Raw genomic sequence first — 15,695 nt, forward strand, 5'->3', positions numbered from 1 at the left:
ATTATTTCAAACAATAACAGAATTAAACAACAGTAATTATTAATAATAATAAATAACAATATATTAATTTTAATGTGTATTTATTGTGTTTGCTCAAAATGTACTAAAATTATGCTATCCTCACCTGTCCTGTGTCTTTGTATTCCGTTTGTCGCCGTTTTACCTTAATAATAGCCCATTTAGTTATAGTTTAGTAGCAGGCCTAACTGTACTGTGCTGTTGCTGGGCCTACCTAGCCTATACCATCTTGAGAGTAGCCTAGTATACACCTCCAGACCTAGGCTAGTGTGCAACCTTAAGCCTTTAGGCTAGAGCCTAGACGTAGCTAGCCAGGCTAGCCTTTCTGTACTAATATTAATATAGCACACTGGTAACATTCTAAAAATCCCATTTCCTATATGAGCAGGAGACTATTTCAATACAATAGGATGATCATAAGATGCATCATTTCTTCGTTTACAGTAGCATTTGTTCGGTGGGGAAATCAAATTTTCTTCCACGTCTAGTTACTCCATTCATGATTGAATATTTTTGTCCACGTGTGACGTTGCCGTGTGTGAGTTTTGGGGATTCCCTCATCTGTAACCAGAGCATGATTGGTGAAATACGATCACGTGGTACAGTTTTGACGTTGCGGATAATTTGAACGTGTAACGTTCGGCCCGACCAAATCACTCACGCGGTGTATATTCAAATAAAGTACCAAAATAAAACAGTAATTTCTCAAAATTGTCTAACACGATTATGGAGAACTTTTGATATGTTGTTATTTATAAAATTATTATTCTAAATATGTAAAGAAATTGTAGATCCATGACATCGGAACGAGATGAAACGTTAGAATTTACTGCTTATGGCCTACGTGTGTGTTACCATGCAAACATAAACAACAATGCGTCTCACCACCATCAGTTAGGCACGTAAGTCTAGCCTAGCCCAGCTAGGCATATTAAATCGCTATTTTCCTTGCAGTGTTTGTATTGTGTAAAAAACCGAAACAACTAAACATAAGTTAACATTTTATTATTAGAATAGACTATTATTTAGGCTAGTTAGTCTAGGCTAGGCCTAAAAGTTTTAGCTAGCATAGGCCTAGATAGAGTAGGGCCTAATAGGCCCTAATAGGCTAGGCTAGTAGTACCTTAGTAGAGGCCTTTCTAGCCTAGGCCTAGGCCTCCTACTAGTGATTTACCGCACTAGCTAGGCTACTAACCCGCCCGGGTCTGGCATAAGGGCCTAGGTAGCCTAGAGCTCTATCTATGACTATGTAGGAAGTTTGTGCAGGAGTATGATTAATATTAACAATATGAAATGTTTTATTGACACAGCTCTATCTAGGCGCGCCTACTGTAGATTGCAAACGATATCGAAATCGAAAGTACAAATATTTGAGAACAATGTCCCGTGCACAGGCGGAAAGTGTCATCAAAAACATAATACGTGAAATTGCTCAAGAATGTGCGAGTAAGGGTCAAGCAGTTTCAGAAACACTTGTAGCATTCATGGTCAAAGCGGTCGTACTTGACCCGTCAAATGAGTTTAATGTTGACAGGACGCTAACCAAAGATGATGTCCAAAAGCTAATTAAGGTAGTATTAACAAAAACTGACATGTTAATAATATCTAGAACAATCAGTGTCATTTTTTACACATGTCTAATTAAAAATATATATTATAAATAACTCTGATTTACTATAATAATTTCATCTCTATGTGCACCAATTATCCAAGCATTCATAACTAAATGATGATTTTATTCATGTTTTTACCTTTAAGTAGCAACTTTCGTTGCTGTTGGTTTGATGAAATAAATAAAATGAACCAACTGCTACTGGTCATTTATGTGAAAATTGAACATAATACAATATGATTAGTGCCATTCCCTACGTTTTTTAGATCTAATTGTTTCTCTCTTTTAAATGTGTATTTATAGATATGTGTTGAAAGACTCCTTGACACAAGATCACCAGCTCTGGATACAGTCAAGATGCAGGTTTACTTTGATATGAATTACACTACACGAGGTAACAACAATGTCAATTATTTTATTTATTTGTCAATTTATTTATCTACATTTCTGTCAAGAAAAACACCTATGCTTGTTGGTTAACCCCATTTTTACAAATTATGAAATAATAAAATCTACAAATTATTTAATTTTAGGAGACTTTCTTGAAGAGCATCGGCGTGTTCTTGAACAGCGATTGATGCCTGTGATTCGGGAGATCACAGACAGCCGTGCAAGAACTAGGGAAGAGCTTGAAGGCTTGTATCGTAAGATTGTGTCTGCCGTATTGCTGCGATCTGGTCTTGGCTCACCAACTGATATAGCAGTGGTTAGAGAAGCTACAGGTAAAAATATAACTTTTTTTTATGATGGAAATGCAAACAGAAAACACAACAAACAGTGTGAAGGAAATTTTGAGAAAAACACACCAGCAAGAGGCCTGTTCTTTTCTTGGTGCTGGTATTTAACTGACCAATCACAGTACACCTGTTTGAAAGTATTGGATCGCATCGTTACAAATAGCGCCCCCAACTATACAATGATTTCACAAGGTTTTTGAATGCATGTATGCATTTGAACTGGTAAAAAGTCATTTTAAGTTATTTTATTTCTTACAGCGGCACTGCAAAGCATCTTTCCTCAAACTGAACTTGGAACATTCATGTCATTGACAAAGCGTGACAAAGAGCGCCAACTAGTGGAACTAACAAACATCGTAACAGGCATCAGACTTTTTAATAAAGAATGCAGTAAAGGAGGGGAAGGAATAGATGACTGTAAGTTTGTTCACCAATGTTATATTCAATGTTATATTCAATGTTATATTCAATGTTATATTCAATGTTATGTTCAATGTTATATTCAATGTTATATTCAATGTTATATTCAATGTTATGTTCAATGTTATATTCAATGTTATATTCAATGTTATATTCAATGTTATATTCAATGTTATATTCAATTTTTAAAAATATGGCATGAAATAGTATAAAAAAATAAAACATGTAAATATAAACTATACAAACTGTATTACACTATCAAACTAGTTTGACAAAAAATGTGTGATGTGCCCAAATATGGTAGTGATATGCTTAAATATGGTAGTGGTATGTCATCACCATGCCCATATATGGGCACATCACATTTTTTTGTCACATACAATTTGATAATGTAGGCCGAGCTTAAAACGCTGTCTGCTAAGTATTATATAATATCATGAAAAATAGATACAAAGATACTAACAACCGCATACTGTGTTTTATTGTATAGGGTATGTATGTCTATGAATTCATATTTTAATGCAATGTTGTTTTTGACCGAAACAATTCCTTGTTGTTTTCTCCTCAATAGTGCCTGCAATATTAAATGAGGCTATACCAGCAACGACACAGAATGTAGACGCAGCCACACAAAGAACATGCCAAACTGCTTTTAAGTACACTGGTAAGTCTGCTACTTGTTAACAATGATGACAGCACATTTCACTGCTGTTTTTTACAATTTGTTTAATGACCATATTATTACATTTGCTGTATCTTTGGGTTTTTGACATTTTAGTATTATTCTTGCCTGTAACTGAAAATTGTATTTGAAATATCTTGTAGCTTCAGAAGCTATGAATGAAGTTAGTGACTGTTGTATTATGTATCCCAATAAATTTGAAAGAGGAAAGACAATCCACAACAATGTGATCTAATTTATAGTATTGATTTGATAAAAATTGTTCGTCTTGCAGCCCTGATTGAGCACATGATGGCCAATGAGATGCAAGATGGCCCGTCGTTGCAGCTTCTGCGAGAATCCATGATCAATGCTAGGCAACATGAAGCATTCCTTAGGATTATCCTAGTAAGTCCTGGAATTCATTTATATTTACATAATGTCACAGGTGTTTCAACAATAGATAACATTTAATAATAGTCATAGTAGTAATAGTTTTGTTCTAAACATTGGCAGAATTTATCCCAAGCAGGAATGGATGAAAAAAATAGCTAATTTGGTCTACTCTACCAATACCAGAAATTCTCTTCCAAAACTTTTCTTCTTTTTTGTACCGTTAAAAACACATTCTGAATACCAGACTTTGAGAAAAACAGACATACAGTATTTGGCCAGCCCAAAGGTATTGGTTGACTGTAGTCTAATGCTTGTCAAATAAAATTCTAACTTAGCATTTACAAGAATGCTCACTAGCAGGAAGTGATGAGCATAAGTAATATATTCTGTATTTGAATCTTCCCCTTTACAACAGTGGTGCATGAAAAAACATACACACAATATGCACAAATAAACATTTCTTGATTGTCAAACAGAAGAGATAATTTCTAAAAATTAACATAACATTAGCATCACCTGGAATAGCTAATTATTTACATATGCGAGTTTTATTAACAATGAAGTTCACACTGATTTCTTTTTCTTAGAATGATGTAATAAGTTGTGCTCAGCAGGTTGAGATGTTTGAATCCCAGCTAGCATCTAGAATGGAACACCTCCAAGCTACTGTCCAGTCCAAAACAGCAGTACCCACAGCACAAGTCTATGTAAGTCACATGATGGCAAATAATGGCAATGATGAAATGATGAAATGATGGTAACCCAGATTAACAGCATTTATGGTTCCAAATGCCAAAGTTTCACACACCCAATAAATACTGCATAAGGCTGTGTTATGTCCATTTCAGCTGAAAGAAAAGTGTATTATCTGGCCTGTGTCATATAAAAAAATATGATATTTTTTTTATTTCAGCCTCAGTTCATCAATCTATCTCACTTATGGAGTTGTTTTCAAGATGAGATGGTATTACTGAGCGTGCTCAGTAACATATTGGCTAGTCTTGAACCTTTTACCAAGGTAAACTCATGCATAGAAACATTCGCTGTACTATACGTTTGAAATATTTATTAATAATATTAACTTTTCTGTATAAATTTTATATTAATCATGGCTCTGATTTCTTACAATTTTTCAACATATCAGTAATTTATGCAAAAAATCAACAACTTCTAATCCAAATAGGGTCATCGAGAAGTGTTTAATGATGAAATACTTGATCAATCTCTCAATGAAATTCAAGTTTTAACAGATGAAGACAGGGTGAAAATGGTAAGATGGCTTTAGTAATCATCAGTTAGGTGTAATATGTTTTTCGATAATCTTGGCTAACTTGATTTTAAGTTTAGCGAGTACACCACTCGTCAATTACACAATACAAGCCAATTTCCGTACAAGGAGACAAATCAATACTTTACTTTCTAAACTAAATTTAGTAGGAGGCTTATACGATCCATATTAATGGAAGACTTTCCTGTGAAAGAGCAATATATGTTTTATATTAAGGGGACACTTTATGACTCAAAGGTTTCCCCTTAATAGGGCTATTTACTGTATTATATTTTACAACTGATAATGCTAGTGAACAGGTTCAAAGCCTATTGCACTCGTTCTTTCTTTCTGTTTATTGTTGTGATGTAACAAATGTAAAGATTAGTGGTTCCTAATTAATCTTTGTTGTTTGTTAGTCTGGAGGTGCTGACAATCGTGTGAAGCCATCCGACCTGAACAATGTAGAGTGGTTGTTTCCAGAGACTACCAAGAACTTTGAACGTTTGGTATTACAATACAAGGTAGTATTCAAATTCCTATAAACAAAAATAGTTTTTTTTGTTTATTATTTCAACCAGCATAATAACAATACATAACCAGTGGCATAACGGCTATGAGCGCTCACTGGCTAAACCCAGGGGCCCTGGAGCTTATGGGAGCTCCGAGCAGTGCCTAGAAGAAAAAAAAGGCATTAAAATATGTCGAAAAAGGCTAAAAATGCCTGAGGCTTCCAGCGTTGGAGGGCACTTAGAATTCCTAAACCTCAGGCCTCTGCATTACGCCACTGACAATAACATACAGTACAACATAAAAGAGTGAAAAATGCTGGGCAGGAATAGCTTAAATGCAAAGTACATTGGGTGTATTAATTTGTTAATATAAGTTTAATTGTATGCTTTATCAAAACAATACTGTTAACATACAATCATCTTCTCTCCTCCTTTTTGTATGTTTTTTTGCAATTGATGTTGTTACTGCTAGACGTGTAAAAACAGAACATTTATTTTGTAGGGATATTGCGGCTGGACGTTGGTGCAACAAAACATCCTTCTGATTCCAGGTAACCCTGATATTGGAGTGATGCGCTACCAGAATCGTCACTACGTGTTTTCATCGAAACAAGCTGCGTACGAGTTTGCCTCTGATCCGGATTCCTACATCATAATGGTCGCAGAATGCGCTAAGAAGTCACCAGAGTTGATTCAGCTTCTGGAATTACATGCTCAGTTTGCGACTATTACACCATATTCACAGGTAAAATATTTGTTTTTTGAGTTGAAGCTTTTGACTTTTATTATTATTTGTTTTTTTAATTTCATACGCATCCAACAGCGAGTAACTCATCAATTACTGGATAGATAAACTATTTTATAATTTATCGTGCTTATAAACTAAATCTCATTTGAGGCTTAGGGAGTTGAGTTGAAAGAGTTGTGAGTTACCTGGCGCCAGGATTGAACACTGGACCTTGGGATTGGAAGGCAAGCACGTTAACCACCAAGCTACAACCTTACTACAATTAGGATCGAGCTCTGCATGTTAATTCATTGTGCACATGTATGGACATTGGGATTTTCTATCTCGACACAATTTTGGTGGATATGAGAATACATGCCTTTATTTTCTTTCTGAAATTTTGGTAGAAACTACAATTAATTCTTTAATAATGCTTGCAATGATAGGGGAGAGACCAAGGCAAAATGATCGAGAAACCAATTACTAAATGTGATGCTGGAATCCAGACTGAAGTGCACCCGATAGAGTCAAACATTGTCAAATCTTACGAATGGAATGAGTGGGAACTGCGGAGGAAAGCCATCAAACTGGTCAGTTTTGTTTTGTTTGCCATCAATAGTTACTTACTTAGTCCAGGACATACCCAAACTTATATGACTAGATTCCATTCCACTTCCTATCTGCCATCAATAGTTACTTACTTAGTCCAGGACATACCCAAACTTATATGACTAGATTCCATTCCACTTCCTATCTGCCATCAATAGTTACTTACTTAGTCCAGGACATACCCAAACTTATATAACTAGATTCCATTCCACTTCCTATCTGCCATCAATAGTTCACCCAAAAATTAAATTTTTATCATTAAAGACCAATACAAACATTTGGAATAGATATTTCATCTTATAAAAATGATTTCACATTGTTTTTACAGGCCAACCTGCGAAATAAGGTGACACACTCTGCACAGACAAACCTAAGCAACCTGAGAAGAGACAACGTAACACAAGTCTACCTACCAAAGTATGTTACTATTTTGAATTTGAACCTCTCCTTTAGGACACACCCATTCAGGGGACATGCCCATTAAGAGGACACTTTCTCATGAACCAATGATAATCATGTCCCTACTCTTTTCAAATGATTCTTTTTTGTACACATGCATCAACATCTTGTCAGGCAATGAAAGTAAACCATCTTGCCTAAAGCTCTGTCTACACTATCAAACTTTATGTGACAAAAAAAATGTGATGTGCCCATATATTGACACGATGACATCATATCACTACTATATTTGGGCATATCACTAATGTAGACAGAGCTTTAGGATAAAATTAAAATGCCACAGCAAGGTCTCGAACCCATGCCATTATACTATATCGCTCCCATTGACGTAGAATAATTGCAATAGATATGAGATAGAGTATGTGAGATATAACTACTAATTATGTTCTATTCTTATTGCAGGGAGTCTGAGACACAGACACTACAAAGTACAGGCACGAATGTACCACGTCCACAGACATTCCTGGCTGGCATCCGTGGAGGAATGCGTAAGACCACCGTCATGACAAAAGTTGATCTTACTCAAGATGTAGACCAAACTTAGTATGTCTTTATGTTCTTTTAATTTATGGTTTAAATCTGCAAGAAAATTGAAACGAAATTGTAAATAAAGAGTGAGTCTATAATAATAAATTCAATTATTGTTCTGTAAAAGTACAAAGGTTTTTTGTTTTGGAAATAGAAATAAAACGTCATTGATATTGAGTGAATCTAATCAAAATGTTTCAGTCCTCTTGAGTGAATCTAATCAAAATGTTTCAGTCCTCTTGAGTAAATCTAATCAAAATGTTTCAGTCCTCTTGAGTGAATCTAATCAAAATCTTTCAGTCCTCTTGAGTGAATCTAATCAAAATGTTTCAGTCCTTCTTGAGTGAATTTAATCAGTATGTTTCAGTCCTTCAAGAGTGAATCTAATCAGTATGTTTCAGTCCTCTTGAGTGAATCTAATCAAAATGATCCAGTCTTTCTTCAAGAGTGAATCTAATCAAAATGTTCCAGTCCTTCAAGAGTGAATCTAATCAGTATGTTTCAGTCCTTCTTGAGTGAATCTAATCAGTATGTTTCAGTCCTTCAAGAGTGAATCTAATCAGTATGTTTCAGTCCTTCAAGAGTGAATCTAATCAGTATATTTCAGTCCTCTTGAATGAATCTAATCAAAATGTTCCAGTCCTTCAAGAGTGAATCTAATCAGTATGTTTCAGTCCTTCAAGAGTGAATCTAATCAGTATGTTTCAGTCCTCTTGAGTGAATCTAATCAAAATGTTTCAGTCCTTCTTGAGTGAATCTAATCGAAGTGAATCCTCCTTGAATGAGTCTTTATCATATGTTGGTATTATGTGATTCTGTGCATGTCACATTATGATATAGTAACCAGTTATGTCGGAAAAATAAAAGGGTCGACAATTGGCATTTTTTCGAAAAATGGCCAAAATATCAAGTTTTTAAAACATCCGATAATATTGCTGTATATGATCATATATTGCTTTATTATCATCTTATAGTGGTAGTATAAGCCAATTTTCGACCATTTTATTTTTCGACAAAAATGGCTTCTATGGCACTTTAAGATGATGATAACGCAATATGTGATCATATAAAGCAATATTATTGCATAATAATTGAATTTTAAAAACTTGATATTTTGGCCATTTTTCGAAAACTATAGTAAGGGATTTTTTAAAAAAATAGAAAATTTCCGACCATTTTATTTTTCGACAAAAATGGCTTCTATGGCACTTTAAGATGATGATAACGCAATATATGTTCATATAAAGCAATATTATTGCATAATAATTGAATTTTAAAAACATGATATTTTGGCCATTTTTCGAAAAAATCCCTGTACTATAGTAAGGGATTTTTTCCAAAAATAGCCAATTTTTGACCATTTTATTTTTCGACAAAAATAGCTTCTATGGCACTTTAAGATGATGATAAAGCAATATATGATCATATAAAGCAATATTATTGCATAATAATTGAATTTTAAAAACTTGATAATTTGGCCATTTTACGAAAAAATCCCTGTACTATAGTAAGGGATTTTTTCAAAAAATAGCCAATTTTCGATCATTTTATTTTTCGACAAAAATGACTTCTATGGCACTTTAAGATGATGATAACGCAATATATGATCATATAAAGCAATATTATTGCATAATAATTGAATTTTAAAAACATGATATTTTGGCCATTTTTCGAAAAAATCCCTGTACTATAGTAAGGGATTTTTTCAAAAAATAGCCAAATTCCGATCATTTTATTTTTCGACAAAAATGGCTTCTATGGCACTTTAAGATGATGATAACGCAATATATGATCATATAAAACAATATTATTGTATAATAATTGAATTTTAAAAATTTGATATTTTGGCCATTTTTCGAAAAAATCCCTGTACTATAGTAAGGGATTTTTTCAAAAAATAGCCAATTTTCGACCATTTTATTTTTCGACAAAAATGGCTTCTATGGCACTTTAAGATGATGATAACGCAATATATGATCATATAAAGCAATATTATTGCATAATAATTGAATTTTAAAAACTTGATATTTTGCCCATTTTTCGAAAAAATCCCTGTACTATAGTAAGGGATTTTTTCAAAAAATAGCCAATTTCCGACCATTTTATTTTTCGACAAAAATGGCTTCTATGGCACTTTAAGATGATGATAATGCAATATATGATCATATAAAGCAATATTATTGCATAATAATTGAATTTTAAAAACTTGATATTTTGGCCATTTTTCGAAAAAATCCCTGTACTATAGTAAGGGATTTTTTCAAAAAATAGCCAATTTCCGACCATTTTATTTTTCGACAAAAATGGCTTCTATGGCACTTTAAGATGATGACAACTCAATATATGATCATATAAAGCAATATTATTGCATAATAATTGAATTTTAAAAACTTGATATTTTGGCCATTTTTCGAAAAAATCCCTGTACTATAGTAAGGGATTTTTTTCAAAAAATAGCCAATTTCCGACCATTTTATTTTTCGACAAAAATGGCTTCTATGGCACTTTAAGATGATGATAACTCAATATATGATCATATAAAGCAATATTATTGCATAATAATTGAATTTTAAAAACATGATATTTTGGCCATTTTTCGAAAAAATCCCTGTACTATAGTAAGGAATTTTTTCAAAAAATAGCCAAATTCCGATCATTTTATTTTTCGACAAAAATGGCTTCTATGGCACTTTAAGATGATGATAAAGCAATATATGTTCATATAAAGCAATATTATTGCATAATAATTGAATTTTAAAAACTTGATAATTTGGCCATTTTACGAAAAAATCCCTGTACTATAGTAAGGGATTTTTTCAAAAAATAGCCAATTTTCGACCATTTTATTTTTCGACAAAAATGGCTTCTATGGCACTTTAAGATGATGATAAAGCAATATATGATCATATAAAGCAATATTATTGCATAATAATTGAATTTTAAAAACTTGATATTTTGGCCATTTTTCGAAAAAATCCCTGTACTATAGTAAGGGATTTTTTTAAAAAATAGCCAATTTCCGACCATTTTATTTTTCGACAAAAATGGCTTCTATGGCACTTTAAGATGATGATAACTCAATATATGATCATATAAAGCAATATTATTGCATAATAATTGAATTTTAAAAACATGATATTTTGGCCATTTTTCGAAAAAATCCCTGTACTATAGTAAGGGATTTTTTCAAAAAATGGCCAATTTCCGATCATTTTATTTTTCGACAAAAATGGCTTCTATGGCACTTTAAGATGATGATAACGCAATATATGATCATATAAAACAATATTATTGTATAATAATTGAATTTTAAAAATTTGATATTTTGGCCATATTTCGAAAAAATCCCTGTACTATAGTAAGGGATTTTTTCAAAAAATAGCCAATTTCCGACCATTTTATTTTTCGACAAAAATGGCTTCTATGGCACTTTAAGATGATGATAATGCAATATATGATCATATAAAGCAATATTATTGCATAATAATTGAATTTTAAAAACTTGATATTTTGGCCATTTTTCGAAAAAATCCCTGTACTATAGTAAGGGATTTTTTCAAAAAATAGCCAATTTCCGACCATTTTATTTTTCGACAAAAATGGCTTCTATGGCACTTTAAGATGATGACAACTCAATATATGATCATATAAAGCAATATTATTGCATAATAATTGAATTTTAAAAACTTGATATTTTGGCCATTTTTCGAAAAAATCCCTGTACTATAGTAAGGGATTTTTTTTCAAAAAATAGCCAATTTCCGACCATTTTATTTTTCGACAAAAATGGCTTCTATGGCACTTTAAGATGATGATAACTCAATATATGATCATATAAAGCAATATTATTGCATAATAATTGAATTTTAAAAACATGATATTTTGGCCATTTTTCGAAAAAATCCCTGTACTATAGTAAGGGATTTTTTCAAAAATAGCCAATTTTCGATCATTTTATTTTTCGACAAAAATGGTTTCTATGGCACTTTAAGATGATGATAACGCAATATATGATCATATAAAGCAATATTATTGCAAAATAATTGAATTTTAAAAACATGATATTTTGGCTATTTTTCGAAAAAATCTCTGTACTATAGTAAGGGATTTTTTCAAAAAATAGCCAATTTCCGACCATTTTATTTTTCGACAAAAATGGCTTCACTTTAAGATGATGATAACGCAATATATGATCATATAAAGCAATATTATTGAAAAGCATAATAATTGAATTTTAAAAACATGATATTTTGGCTATTTTTCGAAAAATTGCCAATTTTTGACCCTTTTATTTTTCGACAAAACTGGTATCTATGGTACTATAAGATGATGATAAAGCAATATATGATCATATACAGCAATATTATCGCAAATAATTGAATTTTAAAAACATGATATTTTGGCTATTTTTCGAAAAAAATCCATGTACTATAGTACAGAGATTTTTCGAAAAATTGCCAATTTTAGACCCTTTTATTTTTCGACAAAACTGGTTTCTTTGGTACTATAAGATGATGATAAAGCAATATATGATCATATACAGCAATATTATCGCAAAATAATTGAATTTTAAACACATGATATTTTGGCTATTTTTCGAAAAATAGTACAGGGATTTTTTAGAAAAATAAAATGGCCAAAATATCTATGTACAGAACACATTGTGATAGAACATTTTTTTTGACAATTTCCTTGTACACAATTCCCAAAACATCAAACATTTTAAAGTATGTATTGAGATAACATGCACTAGTACTAGTAGGTTTCAGAATGGGAAGAACTAAAGCATAATATCATTTAATATAATATTAATAACTGTTTATTTCTTTATTGAGATATCTATCCTTAATGGATGTAAACTATATAATTGCCAGCATAGTACTGTACATACAACATTGCCACACTGACTTCAGGACCAAACATCAGGCTTTGAGCCAAAAACATAATATATTAAAAACTATTACTAACATATCGTACTAAAATAAAATACATAAACCAATCCAAGAGAAGGAGGCACTTCTATTCAACTTACATCAGTCGCTTAAATTAACAAGGCCAACAGCCATTAAGTCGCGTGCTATGCATAGTGATACCGGACCGACAGACAGACCGACAGACATAGTGAACTATAGAGTCGCGTCCACGCGACTAATAACATCAATACAAAAATATAAACAAAAGTAATACACTACAATTAATTAAAACAAGAACTAAGTTATAAAATGCTATAGTAGTAACTCCGAAGTAAATCTTTATTCACGACAATCTTGGTGTTGTGTTTTAAAGCAAGGTTTGTGATATGCCATGTAATTCATAAAAATAAAGTTATTAATGTCTGTAATTTTCCCTTGATATAGAAATCCAGAAGGCAATCTGTAGCATAAAAACAAAAATATAAAACATACTGTACTGTAGTATCTTGTGTGTGTTGTTCCCGTATGTCTGATTCCTCTTGAAATATAACTAATGAATATAAAATACTGCCACAATCTGTCTCCTTTTTTTTCTTCAAAATTATATATTAAAGAAAACATATTAATCAGATAATCAAAATGTTAGTCTTTCTTGAGTGAATCTAATCAAAATGATCCAGTCTTTCTTCAAGAGTGAATCTAATCAAAATGTTTCAGTCCTTCAAGAGTGAATCTAATCAGTATGTTTCAGTCCTTCAAGAGTGAATCTAATCAGTATGTTTCAGTTCTTCAAGAGTGAATCTAATCAGTATGTTTCAATCCTTCTTGAGTGAATCTAATCAAAATGTTTCAGTCCTTCAAGAGTGAATCTAATCAAAATGTTTCAGTCCTTCTTGAATTAATCTAATCAGTATGTTTCAGTCCTTCAAGAGTGAATCTATAATCAATATGTTTCAGTCCTCTTGAGTGAATCTAATCAAAATGTTCAGTCCTCCTTGAATGAGTCTTTATCATCTGTTGGGACCTGTTGGTATTCTCCTTTTGTTTTCCTGCCTTGTTTCTTTTTTGAGCCAGGAATCAATGTTGCCAAGATGATTACACCCATTAAAAACGTAAACAATATAATTGGAGCGAGCACACCATACACTGGCCAGAGTGCGACATTTAGACTGAAAATAAAACAACATTAAGCTGACAAAATTGTCATCACAAAGTGGAATTTGCAGAAAGGGGGATAGAAGGAAAAAAGGAACTTGTACAGACATACTACTGCGCAACAAACCCTCTCATCTTCACCCAATGTGGTTGTGCCTGCGTTTCTCGTATTAGATTTGTCAGCCACATGCAAGCATGCGAAACAAAGCCAAGAGAGATAGATTGTCAGGTCATGAATTATTCATTGTTTATTATGTGGAGAGATATACATGTATATAATAGATAAAATTGTTTCTTACCAAATTGATCCCAGGATAAACGATGCTGTTGCCATGGGGATTGCTGATGGGAAATGACTTTCCCAGTTATCAATTTTCTTAATCCAGGTACAGATGACAATAAGGTAAAATCCTATAAAACAATTTATACCAACAAGAACACATCCAGTGTATAACCAACCTCTGTAAGTTTAAAAAAAATGAGATGATTAATTCTAATAGTCTTATGCATAAAGTAAAACCGTTTACACAAGTTAAAAATACAATACAACCCCTATTAATGGGACACCCTCGGGGCCCAATCAATAAAGTGTCCCCTGAATAGAGGCTGGTGGTATAAATATTGCCCCTTATTTCCAACGAGCTATACCATAACAGATCTTTATAAAATGTACCATGATAAAGTACCTTTTAATCCTTGGATCTGTTTGTAGCGTAAGAACAAATTCTGTGTAATAGAAAATACAAAATAATGCCAGAAGCCAAATCAAATTCTGTAAATTGTACGGTGATCTGTTCCTAGCCTCTTCGTCTTCTCTCTCCTTTTGCAGTTGAATCAATCGTTCTGGGTCGATGTTTTTCAGTTTACTCACATCTGTAAATATTGAAATTGAATTTAATGTTGATACAAATCACAGTGTGGAGTCTTACGTTAAAGATAATTGGGATAAATTGATTTTATTATAGGAAAAAGTTACATTATAACTGCAGTGAAGGACACAAAGTGTTAATTCATTTAGGGGTATCTTCTAAATAGGATCTAGTGAGCATATATTTTCCCCTTTTTTGGTTTCACATGATACAGTAGGCTAGTGTCTTCTTTTGAATAGTAGGGAGCTAAATTAATATTAAAATAGAATATTTATACTGTAGAATGAGAGATAGAATTTAGTTTAGAAATGAATCTACTACTCCTACTTTACTTACCTAGGCCTCGCTAGAGATTAATCTTTAATTTGTAATATTAGTATAGGCCTAGTGTATTTATTTCAAAATTATACAATTTATAGTAGCATTGGAATAAACTTAATTCTGGGCTAGACTTAAACCGGTCGAACCGACTCCAAAATTATCGCCAACAACAGTCAACACTCTCTCTTAGTTACCAAGGTCAGGAAGATCCTGTACCGTCCATATGGCCTAGCTAGGCCTAGCACCCTTTCATCAATATTTATTAAGATAAAATACTTACCTATCCCATAAGCATTGATAAATGCTTCGGCTATTTTTCTCCGTCTAATATCAAAGTCATCTTCTTCTTTTCTTGTACTTTCAAGCTGTATTTCTTCGTAACTTTCTTCTGCGTTACCAGCGCTAGCCATGTTGACATTCAGACACGTACCAACTCGGAACTCGTCAACAACTCAAAACGGAACTCGGACCCAAATTGATATGGAACGCAA

General features: G+C 32.6%; 3 protein-coding genes across 6 annotated transcripts in view; 1 reads left to right on the forward strand and 2 right to left on the reverse strand.

Moving 5' to 3' along the window:
- The window catches only part of LOC144837981 (uncharacterized), a 213,204-nt gene that overhangs the window by 154,801 nt on the left and 42,708 nt on the right, over positions 1-15,695 (reverse strand). The window lies entirely within an intron of this gene.
- LOC144837832 (cilia- and flagella-associated protein 206-like) lies at positions 902-8,123 on the forward strand. The gene is made up of 15 exons (XM_078693107.1): positions 902-920; positions 1,329-1,589; positions 1,934-2,024; positions 2,164-2,352; positions 2,626-2,784; positions 3,359-3,451; positions 3,744-3,856; positions 4,432-4,551; positions 4,758-4,862; positions 5,028-5,114; positions 5,531-5,635; positions 6,126-6,368; positions 6,797-6,940; positions 7,288-7,376; positions 7,821-8,123. The coding sequence occupies exons 2-15, from the start codon at positions 1,398-1,400 to the stop codon at positions 7,960-7,962; spliced, it is 1,872 nt and encodes a 623-aa protein (XP_078549233.1). The 5' UTR covers positions 902-920; positions 1,329-1,397; the 3' UTR covers positions 7,963-8,123.
- On the reverse strand, positions 13,175-15,645 carry LOC144837834 (transmembrane protein 128-like). 4 transcript variants are annotated; one of them, XR_013611552.1, is made up of 7 exons: positions 15,485-15,645; positions 14,701-14,887; positions 14,314-14,475; positions 13,844-14,028; positions 13,704-13,741; positions 13,635-13,669; positions 13,175-13,603 (listed from the first exon to the last, which is right to left on the reverse strand). XR_013611552.1 is itself a non-coding variant. In XM_078693111.1 (6 exons), the coding sequence occupies exons 1-4, from the start codon at positions 15,612-15,614 to the stop codon at positions 13,845-13,847; spliced, it is 663 nt and encodes a 220-aa protein (XP_078549237.1). In that variant the 5' UTR covers positions 15,615-15,645; the 3' UTR covers positions 13,175-13,669; positions 13,704-13,741; position 13,844. The 4 variants fall into 4 exon arrangements, 3 of the variants coding, with proteins under 3 accessions (XP_078549237.1, XP_078549236.1, XP_078549235.1); XM_078693111.1 differs by having other exon boundaries at positions 13,175-13,669; XM_078693110.1 differs by having other exon boundaries at positions 13,175-13,741.

Source organism: Antedon bifida, chromosome 3 (genome assembly GCF_963402885.1).
Source record: "Antedon bifida chromosome 3, ecAntBifi1.1, whole genome shotgun sequence".
NCBI classification, from domain to species: Eukaryota; Metazoa; Echinodermata; class Crinoidea; order Comatulida; family Antedonidae; genus Antedon; species Antedon bifida.